General features: G+C 54.1%; 1 protein-coding gene across 1 annotated transcript in view; it reads right to left on the reverse strand.

Moving 5' to 3' along the window:
• The window catches only part of L1CAM (L1 cell adhesion molecule), a 69,745-nt gene that overhangs the window by 26,378 nt on the left and 27,507 nt on the right, over positions 1-15,860 (reverse strand). The window contains 5 exon segments of the mRNA XM_033083540.1: positions 631-701; positions 4,787-4,984; positions 7,814-7,915; positions 10,365-10,489; positions 15,313-15,472. Of these exon segments, the coding sequence (XP_032939431.1) occupies positions 631-701; positions 4,787-4,984; positions 7,814-7,915; positions 10,365-10,489; positions 15,313-15,472 (656 nt within the window).

Genomic DNA, 15,860 nt, shown 5'->3' on the forward strand with positions numbered 1-15,860 from the left:
GGCAACGGCTGGGGGGGAGAGCACCCCAAAATCAGCCCAGGACCCCCCAAATCTCCCCCAGGAACCCCAAATCCCCTGCAGACCACCTCAAATCCACCCCCAGGGCCCCCCCCAAAACTCCCCTAAATCCCCTCAATTTCCCCCAGGACCCCCCAAATTCCCCTCAAATCCCCCCCCAGAACTCCCCAGGACCCCCCAGATCCTCCCAGGACCTCCCAAAACCCCTCCAGGACCCCCCAAAACTCCCCTAAATCCCCCCAAATCCCCCCCCAGATTCCCCCAAATCCCCCTCAGGACTCCCCAGAATCCCCCAAAACCTCCCCAGGACTCCCCTAAATCCCCCCAAGGACCTCCCAGGACTCCCCAAAACCCCCCAGGATCCCCCCAAATCCCCCACAAATTCCCCCACTCCCCCCAGGACCCCCCAAATTCCCCCCCAGAACACCCCAGGACCCCCCAGGATCCCCCCAAATCCTTCCAGGACCTCCCAAAACTCCCCTAAGTCCCCCCAAATCCCCCCCAGATTCCCCCAAATCCTCCCCAGGATCCCCCAAATCCTCCCCAGGACCCCCCAAAATCCCCCCAGGACCCCCCAAATCCCCCCCAAATCCCCCCAGCCCCCCCCCGTACCTGCCAGGTGATCACCAGGTTGTTGGTCTCGTTCCCCTCCCCCTTCACCCCCATCGGGTACCGCTCCGGGGCTGCGGGGGAGGGGCGGACCCCAAAAATCATCAGGGACCCCCCCAAAAAATCATCAGGGACACCCAAAATCATCAGAGACCCCTCCCAAAAATTCCCTGGGACCCCAAAGTCCTTCAGGGACCCCCAAAAAAGATCAGGAACCCAAAGAATCATCAGAGACCACCCCAAAATACTCAGGGACCACCGAAAAAATCACCAGAGACCACCTCAAAAAATCTCAGGGACCCCAAAATCATCAGGGACCCCCCAAAAACCATCAGGGACCCCCCCAAAAAAATCATCAGGGACCCCAAAATACTCAGGGACCCCCCCAAAAAAATCACCAGGGACCCCCCAAAATCATCAGGGACCACAAAAAAGATCAGGAACCCAAAGAATCATCAGAGACCACCCCAAAATACTCAGGGACCACCCAAAAAATCTCAGGGACCCCAAAACCATCAGGGACCCCAAAAATACTCAGGGACCACCCCAAAAAATCATCAGGGACCCACCCCCAAAAATTCCCTGGGACCCCAAAATCCATCAGGGACCCCCCAAAATCCATCAGGGACCCCCCTAAAATTCATCAGGGACCCCAAAAAAAATTATCAGGAACCCAAAGAATCATCAGAGACCACCCAAAAATACTCAGGGACCACCCAAAAAATCACCAGGGACCCCCCCCAAAAAATCATCAGGGACCCCAAAATATTCAGGGATCCCCCCAGAAAATCATCAGGGGACGCCAAAAATGGGATTTTTTTAAAATTTCGTGTGTTTTGGGGTCATTTAATGGGATTTTGGATTATTTAATGGGATTTTGGGGGTCATTTAATGGGATTTTGGATTATTTAATGGGATTTTGGGGGTCATTTAATGGGATTTGGGTATTTAATGGGATTTGGGGTCATTTAATGGGATTTTGAGGTTGTTTAGGATATTTTTGGGGTCATTTAATGGGATTTGGGGGTCATTTAGAATATTTAGGGTATATTTTACGATATTTTTGGGGTCACTCACCAGTCAGTTCAGTGCTGACAGCAGGGTTTAGGGGATTTATGGGATTTTGGGGTTATTTAGGATATTTAGGATATATTTTAGGATATTTAGGGGTCCCTCACCAGCCAGCTTGGTGCTGACCATGGGATTTATGGGATTTGGGGTTATTTAATGAGATTTTGGGGTTGTTTATGACATTTTTGGGGTCACCCACCAACCAGCTCAGTGATGACAGTGGGATTTATGGGATTTGGGGTTATTTAATGGGATTTTGGGGTTGTTTATGATATTTTTGGGAGGTGATTTAGGATATTTAGGATATTTGTGATCACTCACGGGCCGGTTCGATGCTGATGGCCGTTGATGGGAGGTTTGGTTTGTGGGGTTTGTGGGTTATTTAGGATATTTTTTATGGGGTTATTTAGGACATTTAGGATATATTTAGGATATTTAGGATATTTAGGATGTATTTTATGATATTTGTGGTCACTCACCGGCCGGCTCGGTGCTGATGGCCGCGCTGAGCTTGCCATGGCCGTACCCATTGATGGGAGGTTTATGGGATTGGTTTGTGGGGTTTATGGGGTTTATGGGTATTTAGGATATTTTTTGGGGGGGTGATTTAGGATATTTAGGATATTTAGGATCTATTTTAGGATATTTAGGATATTTAGGGTCACTCACTGGCCCGTTCCGTGCTGGTGACCGCGCTGGGCTCGCTGTGGCTGTAGCCATTGACGGCGGGGTTTGTGGGGTTTGGGGTTTATGGGTATTTTTTATGGTGTTATTTAGGATATTTAAAATATTTAGGATATTTAGGATGTATTTTATGATATTTAGGGTCACTCACGGGCTGGTTCAGTGCTGGTGGCCACACTGGCCTCGCTGCGGCCGTAGCCATTGACGGCGGGGTTTGCGGAATTTATGGGTATTTAGGATATTTCTTGGGGGGGTGATTTAGGATATTTAGGATATTTAGGATATATTTTAGGATATTTAGGATACATTTTAGGATATTTAGGGTCACTCACCGGCCAGTTCCGTGCTGATGGCCGCGCTGGGCTCACCGCGGCCGTAGCCGTTGACGGCGGGGTTTGTGGGATTGGTTTATGGGGTTTATGGATTATTTAGGATATTTTTGGGGCTATTTATGATATATTTTAGGATATTTAGGATACATTTTAGGATATTTGTGGTCACTCACCAGCCGGCTCAGTGCTGATGGCCGCGCTGAGCTTGCCACGGCCGTAGCCATTGATGGGAAGTTTATGGGATTGGTTTGTGGGGTTTATGGGATTTATGGGTATTTAGGATATTTTTTATGGGGTTATTTAGGATATTTAAAATATTTAGGATATTTAGGATATTTAGGATCACTCACTGGACAGTTCCGTGATGATGGCCACACTGGGCTCACCACGGCTGTAGCCATTGACGGCGGGGTTTGTGGGGTTTGGGGTTTATGGGTATTTTTTATGGGGTTATTTAGGATATTTAGGATATATTTAGGATATCTAGGATGTATTTTATGATATTTAGGGTCACTCACTGGCTGGTTCAGTGCTGATGGCCGCGCTGGGCTCGCTGCGCCCGTAGCCGTTAACGGCGGGGTTTGTGGAATTTATGGGTATTTAGGATATTTCTTGGGGGGGTGATTTAGGATATTTAGGATATTTAGGATCACTCACTGGCCAGTTCCGTGCTGGTGGCCGCGCTGGGCTCGCCGTGCCCGTAGCCATTGATGGCGGGGTTTGTGGGGTTTGGGGTTTATGGGTATTTTTTATGGGGTTATTTAGGATATTTAGGATATATTTAAGATATATTTAGGATATTTAGGATATTTAGGATGTATTTTGTGATATTTGTGGTCACTCACCGACCAGTTCCGTGCTGATGGCCGCGCTGAGCTTGCCACGGCCGTAGCCGTTGATGGGAGGTTTATGGGATTGGTTTATGGGGTTTGTGGGGTTTATGGGTATTTAGGATATTTCTTGGGGGGGTGATTTAGGATATTTAGGATATTTAGGATCTATTTTAGGATATTTAGGATATTTAGGGTCACTCACCGGTCAGTTCCGTGCTGATGGCCGCGCTGGCCGCGCTGGGCTCCCCACGGCCGTACCCATTGACGGCGGGGTTTGTGGGATTGGTTTACGGGGCTTATGGGTATTTAGGGTATTTTTAATGGGGTTATTTAGGATATATTTTAGGATATTTAGGGTATTTTAGGATCACTCAGCAGCTGGTTCCGTGCTGATGGCCGCGCTGGGCTCGCCATGGCCATGGCCATTGACAGCAGGGTTTGTGGGGTTGGTTTGTGGGGTTTATGGGTATTTAGGATATTTTTAATGGGGTTATTTAGGATATTTAGGATATATTTAGGATCTATTTAGGATATTTAGGATATATTTAGGATATTTAGGATCATTCACTGGTCAGTTCCATGCTGATGGCCGCGCTGAGCTTGCCACGGCTGTAGCCATTGATGGGAGGTTTATGGGATTGGTTTGTGGGGTTTATGGGGTTTATGGGTATTTAGGATATTTTTTGGGGGGGTGATTTAGGATATTTAGGATATTTAGGATCTATTTTAGGATATTTAGGATATTTAGGGTCACTCACTGGCCAGTTCCGTGCTGGTGACCGCGCTGGGCTCGCCGTGGCTGTAGCCACTGACGGCGGGGTTTGTGGGGTTTGGGGTTTATGGGTATTTTTTATGGGGTTATTTAGGATATTTAGGATCTATTTTAGGATATTTAGGATACTTAGGATCACTTACTGGCCAGTTCCGTGCTGATGGCCGCGCTGGCTGTGCTGGGCTCCCCACGGCCGTACCCATTGACGGCGGGGTTTGTGGGATTGGTTTACGGGGCTTATGGGTATTTAGGGTATTTTTAATGGGGTTATTTAGGATATATTTTAGGATATTTAGGGTATTTTAGGATCACTCAGCAGCTGGTTCCGTGCTGATGGCCGCGCTGGGCTCGCCATGGCCATGGCCATTGACAGCGGGGTTTGTGGGATTGGTTTGTGGGGTTTATGGGTATTTAGGATATTTTTAATGGGATTATTTAGGATATTTATGATATTTAGGATCACTCACCGGCCGGGTCGGTGCTGATGGCCGCGCTGGCCGCGCTGGGCTCCCCACGGCCGTAGCCGTTGACCGCCAGCACGCGGAACCGGTAGCTGCCGTACGGGGACAGCACCAGGCGCGCCTTGGGCTGCGAGCCCGGCACCGTCAGCACCTCCTGGAACCGGCCCGGCGAGAAGATCCCCTCCTCCTGCTCCACCACGAACTCTGCAGGGAAAGAATGGGTTAAAAAATCCCAAAAATCCCAAATCCCAAATCCCATCCCCTCCTCCTGCTCCACCACGAACTCTGCAGGAAAAAAAGGGTTAAAAAAATCCAAAAATCAATCCCCCAAATCCTGAAATTCCCCCAAATCCCCATTCCCTCCTCCTGCTCCACCACAAATTCTGGGGGGAAAAAAGGGTTAAAAAATCCCAAATCCTGAAATACCAAACCCCAAAAATCCCAAATCCTGAACTGTGAAATCCCCATCCCTCCTCCTGCTCCACCACAAACTCTGCGGGGAAAAAAGGGTTAAAACCCCAAAAACACCAAAATCCCCAAATCCTAAAACCTGAAATCCCAAACCCCAAAAATCCCAAATCCCAAATCCTGAAATTCCCCCAAATCACCATCCCCTCCTCCTTGCTCCACCACGAACTCTGCGGGGAAAAAAGGCTTAAAAACCCAAATCCTGAAATCCCAAATCCCAAAATCCCCAAATCCCAAACCATGAAATCCCCAAAAATCCCCAAATCTCAAAATCCTGAAATCCCAAAACTCCCTCCTGATGCTTCCAGACCCCCCAGGACTCCCTAGACCCCCCAAATCTCCCCCAAATTCCCACCCAGGACCCCCCTGAGCCCCCCAGGACTCCCCAGGACCCTCCCCAAATCCCCCTGAAGCCCCCAGACCCTTTCAGACCCCCCCAGATCTCCAGCTCTCAGCTCCCTCCTGACACTTCCAGACCCCCCAGGATCCCCCAGACCCCCCAAATCTCCCCCAGATTCCCACCCAGGACCCCCCTGAGCCCCCCATGACCCCCCAGGACCCTCCCCAAAATCCCCTGAAGCCCCCAGACCCTTTCAGACCCCTCCAGATCTCCAGCTCTCAGCTCCCTCCTGACATTTCCAGACCCCCCAGGACCCCCCAAATTCCCCAAATCTCTCCCAAATTCCCCCCCAGGACCCCCCCTGAGCCCCCCAGGACCCCCCAGGACCCCCCCAAAATCCCCTGAAGCCCCCAGACCCTTTCAGACCCCCCCAGATCTCCAGCCCTGAGCTCCCTCCTGACATTTCCAGACCCCCCCAGGACCCCCTGGGACCCCCCAAATCTCCCCCAAATTCCCCCCCCAGGACCCCCAAATCCCCCCCAGGACCCCCTCGAGTCCCCAAGGACCCCCCAATCCCCCCGAAAACTCCCTGAAGCCCCCAGACCCCCCAAGATCTCCAGCCCTGAGCTCCCTCCTGACATTTCCAGACCCCCCAGGACCCCCTGGGACCCCTCAAATTCTCACCCCAGAACCCCGAAATCCTCCCCAGGACCCCCCAGGATCCCCTGGAGCCCCCAGACCCTTTCAGAGCCCCCCAGATCTCCAGCCCTGAGCTCCCTCCTGACACTTCCAGAGCCCCCAGGACCCCCTGGGACCCCCCAAATCTCCCCCAAATTCCCACCCCAGACCCCCCAGGACCCTCCCCAAAATCCCCTGAAGCCCCCAGACCCTTTCAGACCCCCCCAGATCTCCAGCTCTCAGCTCCCTCCTGACCCCTCAGGACCCCCAGCACCCCCCAAATTCCCCAAATCTCCCCCAAATTCCCCAAATTCCCACCCCAGACCACCCAGGACCCCCCCAAAATCCCCTGGAGCCCCCAGACCCTTTCAGACCCCCCCAGATCTCCAGCCCTGAGCTCCTTCCTGACATTTCCAGACCCCCCAGGACCCCCCAGACCCCCCAAATCTCCCCCAAATTCCCCCCCCAGGACCCCCCTGAGCCCCCCAGGACCCTCCCAAAATCCCCTGAAGCCCCCAGACCCTTTCAGACCCCTCCAGATCTCCAGCCCTGAGCTCCTTCCTGACACTTCCAGACCCCTCAGGACCCCCTGGGACCCCCCAAATTCCCCAAATCTCCCCCAAATTCCCACCCCAGACCCCCCAGGACCCTCCCCAAAATCCCCTGAAGCCCCCAGACCCTTTCAGACCCCCCCAGATCTCCAGCCCTGAGCTCCCTCCTGACATTTCCAGACCCCCCAGGACCCCCCAAATTCCCCAAATCTCCCCCAAATTCCCACCCAGGACCCCCCTGAGCCCCCCAGGACCCTCCAGACCCCAAATCTCCCCCAGATTCCCTCCCCAGACCCCCCAGGACCCTCCCCAAAATCCCCTGAAGCCCCCAGACCCTTTCAGACCCCCCCAGATCTCCAGCCCTCAGCTCCCTCCTGACCCCTCAGGACCCCCAGCACCCCCCAAATTCCCCAAATCTCCCCCAAATTCCCCAAATTCCCACCCCAGACCCCCCAGGACCCTCCCCAAAATCCCCTGGAGCCCCCAGACCCTTTCAGAGCCCCCCAGATCTCCAGCCCTGAGCTCCCTCCTGACACTTCCAGACCCCCCAGGACCCCCCAGACCCCCCAAATCTCCCCAAATTCCCCCCCCAGAACCCCCTGAGCCCCCCAGGACCCTCCAGACCCCCAAATTCCCCAAATTCCCACCCCAGACCCCCCAGGACCCCCCCAAAATCCCCTGAAGCCCCCAGACCCTTTCAGACCCCCCCAGATCTCCAGCCCTGAGCTCCATCCTGATGCTTCCAGACCTCCCAGGACCCCCCAAATTCCCCAAATCTCCCCCAAATTCTCACCCCAGACCCCCCAGGACCCTCCCAAAAACCCCTGAAGCCCCCAGACCCTTTCAGACCCCCCCAGATCTCCAGCCCTGAGCTCCCTCCTGACATTTCCAGACCCCCCAGGACCCCCCAAATTCCCCAAATTTCCCCCAAATTCCCCAAATCTCCCCCAAATTCCCACCCCAGCCCCCTCCCCAGGACCCCCGAGCCCCCCTCACTCTCCACGGGGCTGTTGTGCTCCTCTCCCGGGGTCCAGCTGAGCTGGATCCGGCGCTCGCCCAACTCCTGAAGCTGCAGGTCCCGAACGGGGCCCGGGCGGCCTGGGGGGGACAGGGGAGATGGGGAAAAAATGGGAAAAAATGGGAAAAATAATGGGGAAAAATGGGAAAAAATGGGAAAAAATGATGGGGAAAATTATGGGGAGAAATGGGAAAAATGGGGGAAATTATGGGGGAAATTAAGGGGGAAATTATGGGGGAAAATGGGGGGAATTATGAGGGAAAATGGGAAAAATGGGGGGAAATAATGGGGGAAATGAAGGGGAAAATGGGGAAAATGGGAAAAAAATAATGGGGGAAATTATGAGGGAAAATGGGAAAAAATGGGAGAAATTATGGGGAAAAATGGGAAAAATGGGGGAAATTATGGGGAAATTATGGGGGAAATTATGGGGGAAAGCAGGGGGAATTATGAGGGAAAATGGGAAAAAATGGGGGAAAATAATTGGGGAAATTATGGGGGGAAATGGGAAAAAATGGGGGAAAACAGGAAAAAATGGGATAAAATAATGGGGGAAATTATGGGGGAAAAAGGGAAAAAATGGGAAAAAATGGGGGAAAATGGGAAAAAATAATGGGGGGTATTATGGGGAGAAGTGGGGGGGGGAAATGGGGGAAATTATGGGGAGAAATGGGAAAAATGAGGGAAATTATGGGGGGAAATGGGGAAAAACGGGAAAAATGGGAAAAAATGGGAAAAAAATAATGGGAGAAATTATGGGGAGAAATGGGAAAAACGGGGGGAAATTACAGGGGAAATTATGAGGGGAAATGGGAAAAAAATGGGAGAAATTATGGGGAGAAATGGGAAAAATGGGGGAAATTATGGGGAAATTATGGGGGAAATTATGGGGGAAATTATGGGGGAAAATGGGAAAAAATGGGGGAAAATAATGGGGGAAATGGGGGGAAAATTGGAGAAAATGGGAAAAATGGGAAAAAATAAATGGGGGAAATTATGGGGGAAATGGGGGAAAACGGGAAAAATGGGAAAAAATGGGAAAAAATAATGGGGGAAATTATGGGGAGAAATGGGGGGAAAATGGGGAAAATTACAGGGGAAATTATGAGGGAAAATGGGAAAAAATTGGGAGAAATTATGGGGAAAAATGGGAAAAATGGGGGAAATTATGGGGAAATTATGGGGGAAATTATGGGGGAAATTATGGGGGAAATTATGGGGGAAATTATGGGGGAAATTATGGGGGAAAATGGGGGGAATTATGAGGGAAAATGGGAAAAATGGGGGAAAATAATGGGGGAAATGAAGGGGAAAATGGGAAAAAAATAATGGGGGAAATTATGGGGGAAATGGGGGGAAAATTGGGGAAAATGGGAAAAATGGGAAAAAATGGGAAAAAATAATGGGGGAAATTATGGGGAGAAATGGGGGGGAAATGGGGAAAATTACAGGGGAAATTATGAGGGAAAATGGGAAAAATTGGGAGAAATTATGGGGAAAATGGGAAAAATGGGGGAAATTATGGGGTAATTATGGGGGAAATTATGGGGGAAATGGGGGGAATTATGAGGGGAAAATGGGAAAAAATGGGGGAAAATAATGGGGGAAATGAAGGGGGGAAATGGGAAAAAATGGGGGAAATTATGGGGAGAAATGGGGTGGAAAATGGGGGGAAAATGGGGGAAAACAATGGGGAAAAATGGGGAAAATAATGAGGGAATAAAGGGGGAATAATGGGAAAAATCCTTTTTTGGGGTCTCCTCCCTATTTTTAGGGTCCCCACTCCCATTTTTTGGGGTCTCCTCCCCATTTTTTGGGGTCCCAATTCCCATTTTTAGGGTCCCCATGCCCATTTTTGGGGTCCCCATCCCAATTTTTAGGTTCCCCTCCCCATTTTTAGGGTCCCAATTCCCATTTTTTGGGTCCCCTCCCCATTTTTTAGTGTCCCCATTTCCATTTTTGGGGTTCCCTCCCCATTTTTAGGGTTCCCTCTCCATTTTTTAGCATCCCCATTCCCATTTTTTGGGGTCTCCATTCTCATTTTTAGGGGCCCCTCCCCATTTCTTGGGTTGCCTCCCCATTTTTGGGGTCCCCGTTTCCATTTTTTGGGTCCCCTCCCCATTTTTGGAGTCCCCCTCCCCATTTTAGGGGTCCCAATTCCCGTTTTTTGGGTCCCCTCCCCATTTTTTGGCATCCCCATTCCCATTTTTTGGGTCCCTCTCCCCATTTTTGGTGTCGCCTCCCCATTTTTTAGGGTCTTCATTCCCATTTTTAGGATCCCAATTTCCATTTTTTGGGTTCCCTCCCCATTTTTAGGGTTTCCATTCCCATTTTCTGGGGCCTCTCCCCATTTTTAGGTTCTCCTCCCTATTTTTAGGGTCCCCATTTCCATTTTTTTGGGTCCCCTCCCCATTTTCAGAGTCCCCTCCCCATTTTTGGGCTCCCCTCCCCATTTTTTGGGTCCCCTCCCCATTTTTGGGGTCCCCCTCCCCATTTTTAGGGTCCCCCTCCCCGTTTTTGGGGTCTCACCCACGACCCTGAGCTCGGCCTCGGCCTCGGCCGCGTCCAGCGGGGTCCAGGCTCGGCACCGGAACCGTCCCTGGTCCCCGTAGTCAACGGCGGCCACCGTGAGAGAGTCCCCGGCCACCGAGAACCTGGACCCCAAAATCCACAATGGGATCCCAAAAATCCATCCTGGAGCCTCAAAATCCACCCCAAAATCCACAATGGGATCCCAAAATCCACCCAAAAATTCATAATGGGACTCCAAAATCCACCCCAAATCCATCCTGGGATCCCCAGATCCACCCCAAATCCTTCCTGGCACCCAAAAATCCATCATGGAGCCTCAAAATCCACCCCAAATCCTTCCTGGGATCTCCAAATCCACCCCAAAATCCTCCCTGGTCCCCGTAGTCAATGGCGGCCACCGTGAGAGAGTCCCCGGCCACCGAGAACCTGGCACCCCAAAATCCATCAGGGTACCCCAAAATTCATCATGGGATCCCAAAATTCATAATGGGACCCCAAAATCCATCTTGGGACCCCAAAATCCATCAGGGCACCCGAAAATCCACCCCAAAATCCATCATGGAGCCTCAAAATCCACCCCAAAATCCACAATGAGACCCCAAAATCCATCCTGGGACCACAGAATCCTTCCTGGGATCCCCAGATCCACCCCAAATCCACAATGGGACCCAAAAATCCATCATAGGATCTCCAAATCCACCCCAAAATCCTCCCTGGTCCCCGTAGTCAACGGCGGCCACCGTGAGAGAGTCCCCGGCCACCGAGAACCTGGCACCCCAAAATTCATAAATGGGATCCCAAAATCAATAATGGGATCCCCAAAATCCATCAGGGCACCCGAAAATCCACCCCAAAATCCATCATGGAGCCTCAAAACTTACCCCAAGTCCACAATGGGATCCCCAAAATCCACCCCAAAATTCACAATGGGATCCCAAAAATACATCCTGGTACCCCAAAGTCCACAATGGGATCCCAAAAATCCACAATGGCATCCCAAAATCCATCAGGGCACTCCAAAATCCATCCTGGAGCCTCAAAATCCACCCCAAAATCCACAATGGGATCCCCCAAATCCATCAGGGCACCGCAAAATCCATCCTGGGATCCCCAGATCCATCCCAAATCCTTCCTGGAACCCCAAAATCCATCAGGGCACCCCAAAATTCATAATGGGATCCCTAAAATCCATCATGGGACCCCAGAATCCTTCCTGGGATCCCCAGATCCACCCCAAATCCACAATGGGATCCCAAAATCCATCCTGGGACCCCAAAATCCCCCCCAGATCCTGTCTGGGACCCCAAAATCCTCCCTGGTCCCCGTAGTCAAACCCGGCCACCGTGAGCGAGTCCCCGGCCACCGAGAACCTGGCACCCCAAAATCCACAATGGGATCCCCAAAGTCCATCAGGGTACCCGAAAATCCACCCCAAAATTCATAATGGAGCCTCAAAATCCATCCTGGGACCCCAAAATCCATCAGGGCACCCCAAAATCCACAATGGGACCCTCCAAAATCCATCAGAACACCCCAAAATCCACCCCAAAATCCATCCTGGGACCCCAAGATCCACAATGGCGCCCCAAAATCCATCAGGGTACCCCAAAATTCATAATGGGACCCCCCAAAATCCATCAGGGCACCCCAAATTCCAACCTAGAGCCTCAAAATCCACCTGAAATCCACAATGGGACCCCAAAATCCACCCCAAAATCCACAATGGGATCCCCAAAAATCCATCAGGGCACCCCAAAATTCATAATGGGATCCCCAAAATCCATCAGGGTACCCCAAAATTCATAATGGGATCCCCAAAATCCATCAGGGCACCCGAAAATCCACCCCAAAATCCATCATGGAGCCTCAAAATTCACCCCATATCCACAATGGGATCCCAAAATCCACCCCAAAATCCACAATGGGACCCCAAAATTCATAATGAGATCCCTAAAATCCATCCTGGGACCTCAAAATCCATCATGGAACCTCAAAATCCACCCCAAAATCCACAATGGGATCCCAAAAATCCACCCCAAAATCCATCATGGAACCACAAAATCCACAATGGGATCCCAAAATCCATCCTGGAGCCTCAAAGTCCACCCCAAAATCCATAATGGGATCCCAAAATCCATCATGGGACCTCAAAATCCATCCTGGAGCCTCAAAATCCACCCCAAAATCCACAATGGGATCCCCAAAATCCATCAGGGCACCGCAAAATCCATCCTGGGATCCCCAGATCCATCCCAAATCCTTCCTGGAACCCCAAAATCCATCAGGGCACCCCAAAATTCATAATGGGATCCCAAAATCCATCATGGGACCCCAAAATCCCCCCCAGATCCTGTCTGGGACCCCAAAATCCTCCCTGGTCCCCGTAGTCAAACCCGGCTACTGTGAGAGAGTCCCCGGCCACCGAGAACCTGGCACCCCAAAATTCATAATGGAGCCTCAAAATCCATCAGGACACCCCAAAATCCATTATGGAGCATCAAAATCCACCCCAAAATCCATCCTGGGACCCCAAGATCCACAATGGCACCCCAAAATCCATCACGGCATCCCAAAATTCATAATGGGACCCCAAAATTCATCAGGGCACCCCAAATTCCAACCTAGAGCCTCAAAATCCACCTGAAATCCACAATGGGACCCCAAAATCCATCATGGAGCCTCAAAATCCACTCCAAAATTCACAATGGGATCCCAAAATCCATCCTGGAGCCTCAAAATCCACCCCAAATCCCTTCCTGGGAACCCCAACCGGCCCCCCAAACCCTTTCCGGGACCCCCCCAAACCCTTTCAGGACCCCCAAATTTCCCCCAAACTCTTCCTAGGACCCCCCAAATCCCTCCCAGAGACCCCCCCCGCCCCTCACTTGTCGCTGTCAGGGCTCTCATTTATGGGTGTCCCATCCCGCAGCCACAGGAGATCCCCCCAGGACCCCCCCAAATTCCCCCAAATCCCCCCAGACCCCCCCCAGCCCCTCACTTGTCGCTATCTGGGCTCTTGCTCACGGGGGTCCCATCCTGCAGTCACAGGAGACCCCCCAAACCCCCCAAATCCCCCCCAGGACCCCCTCAAACCCTTTCAGGACCCCGAAACCCCCCCAGGACCCCCCCCAGCCCCTCACTTGTCACTGTCGGGGTTCTCATTCATGGGGGTCCCATCCTGTAGCCACAGGAGCCCCCCCTCAAACCTTTCCTGGGACCCCCAAATCCCCCTCAAACCCTTCCTGAGACCCCCAAAAGCCCCCCAGATCCCACCCCAGCCCCTCACTTGTCGCTGTCCGGGCTCTCCGTCACGGGGGTCCCGTCCCGCAGCCACAGGAGCCCCCCCAAACCCCCCAAATCCCCCCCAGGACCCCTCTGAATCCCCCAAATCCCCCCAGGACCCCCCAGGACCCCCCAAACCCTTTCAGGACCCCCCCCAAATCCCCCTCAAACCCCCCCAGACCCCCCCCCACCCCCTCACTTGTCGCTGTCCGGGCTCTCGGTCACGGGGGTCCCGTCCCGCAGCCACAGGAGATCCCCCCTCAAACCCTTCCTAGCACCCTCAGCCCCCCCAGGACCCCCCCCAGCCCCTCACTTGTCACTGTCGAGGCTCTCATTCACAAGGATCCCATCCCACAGCCACAGCAGCCCCCCAGGACCCCCCCAAATTCCCCCAGGACCCCCCCAGGACCCCCTCAAACCCTTCCTAGGACCCCCCCATTCCGCCCCCCAGCCCCTCACTTGTCACTGTCCGGGCTCTCCGTCACGGGGGTCCCGTCCCGCAGCCACAGGAGATCCTCCCAGGACCCCCCAAATCCCCCCAGGACCCCCCCCAGGACCCCCTCAAACCCTTCCTAGGACCCCCAAAAGCCCCCCAGGACCCCCCCAAACCCCACCCCCAGCCCCTCACTTGTCACTGTCCGGGCTCTCCTTCACGGGGGTCCCGTCCCACAGCCACAGGAGACCCCCCCAGAAGCCCCCCAAACCCTCCCAGGACCCCCCCAGGACCCCCCAAATCCCCCCCAGGACCCCCCCCAGCCCCTCACTTGTCACTGTCAGGGCTCTCATTCACGGGGGTCCCATCCCGTAGCCACAGGAGACCCCCCAGGACCCTCCAAATCCCCCCCAGGACCCCCCAAATCCCCCCAGGACCCCCCCAGGACCCCCTCAAACCCTTCCTAGGACCCCCCAAATCCCCCCCAGACCCCACCCCAGCCCCTCACTTGTCACTGTCAGGGCTCTCGCTCACGGAGGTCCCATCCCGCAGCCATAGGAGCCCCCCCCAAACCCCCGAAATTCCCCCCAGGACCCCTCTGAAGCCCCCAAATCCCCCAAGGATTCCCCCAGGACCCCCCAAACCCTTTCAGGACCCCCCCAATTGCCCCCAGGATCTCCCCCAGCCCCTCACTTGTCGCTGTCAGGGCTCTCATTCACAGGGGTCCCATCCTGCAGCCACAGGAGCACCCCCCAGGACCCCCCCAAACCCTTTCAGGACCCCCTCAAATCCCCCCCAGGACCCCCCCCAGCCCCTCACTTGTCACTGTCCGGGCTCTCCGTCACGGGGGTCCCGTCCCGCAGCCACAGGAGCCCCCCAGGACCCCCTCAAATCCCCCCCAAACCTCCCAAATCCCCCCCAGGACCCCCCCCAGCCCCTCACTTGTCACTGTCGGGGCTCTCCTTCACGGGGGTCCCATCCCGCAGCCACAGGAGACCCCCCAAACCCCCAAATCCCCCCCAGGACCCCCTCAAACCCTTCCTAGGACCCCCAAAAGCCCCCCAGGACCCCCCCAGCCCCTCACTTGTCGCTGTCCGGGCTCTCCTTCACGGGGGTCCCGTTCCGCAGCCACAGGAGCCCCCCCTCAAACCTTTCCTGGGACCCCCAAATCCCCCCCAAACCCTTCCTGGTACTCCCAAAATCCCCCAGGACCCCTCCCCAGCCCCTCACTTGTCGCTGTCCGGGCTCTCGGTCACGGGGGTCCCGTCCCGCAGCCACAGGAGCCCGCGGGGCTCCAGGCCGGGGTCGAAGGTGGCCCCGCAGCTGAACGTCACCGACTCGCCCTTCTTGGCTGTCACACTCTGGGGGGGCACCGCGATCCGGGTGGCGGCTGGGGGGGGGGGGAAATGGGGGTGAGGGGGGGTCTGGGGAGAATTTGGGGGTCCCAGAAGGGATTTGGGGGGGTGAATGTGGGGGGTCTGCAGGGGTTTGGGGGGTCCTGGATGGGGTCTGGGGGTCCCAGGCTGGACTCGGGGGTCCTGGGGGTCCCACTCCCCACCCGGGGGTCTCACCCTACACTCAAGGGTGCCATTCCTCACCTACGGGTCCCGTCCCCACCCGGGGGTCCCACTCCCCATCTAGGGGTCCCGTCCCCACCCAGGGGTCCCGTCCCCACCTGGGGGTCCCATTTTCCACCCGGAGGTCCTGGGGGTCCCCCTCCCCACCCAGGTTTCCTGTTCCCCACTCAGGGGTCTCATGCCCCACCGGGGGTCCCACTC

The sequence above is a fragment of the Catharus ustulatus genome, chromosome 32 (assembly GCF_009819885.2).
Source record: "Catharus ustulatus isolate bCatUst1 chromosome 32, bCatUst1.pri.v2, whole genome shotgun sequence".
NCBI classification, from domain to species: domain Eukaryota; kingdom Metazoa; phylum Chordata; class Aves; order Passeriformes; family Turdidae; genus Catharus; species Catharus ustulatus.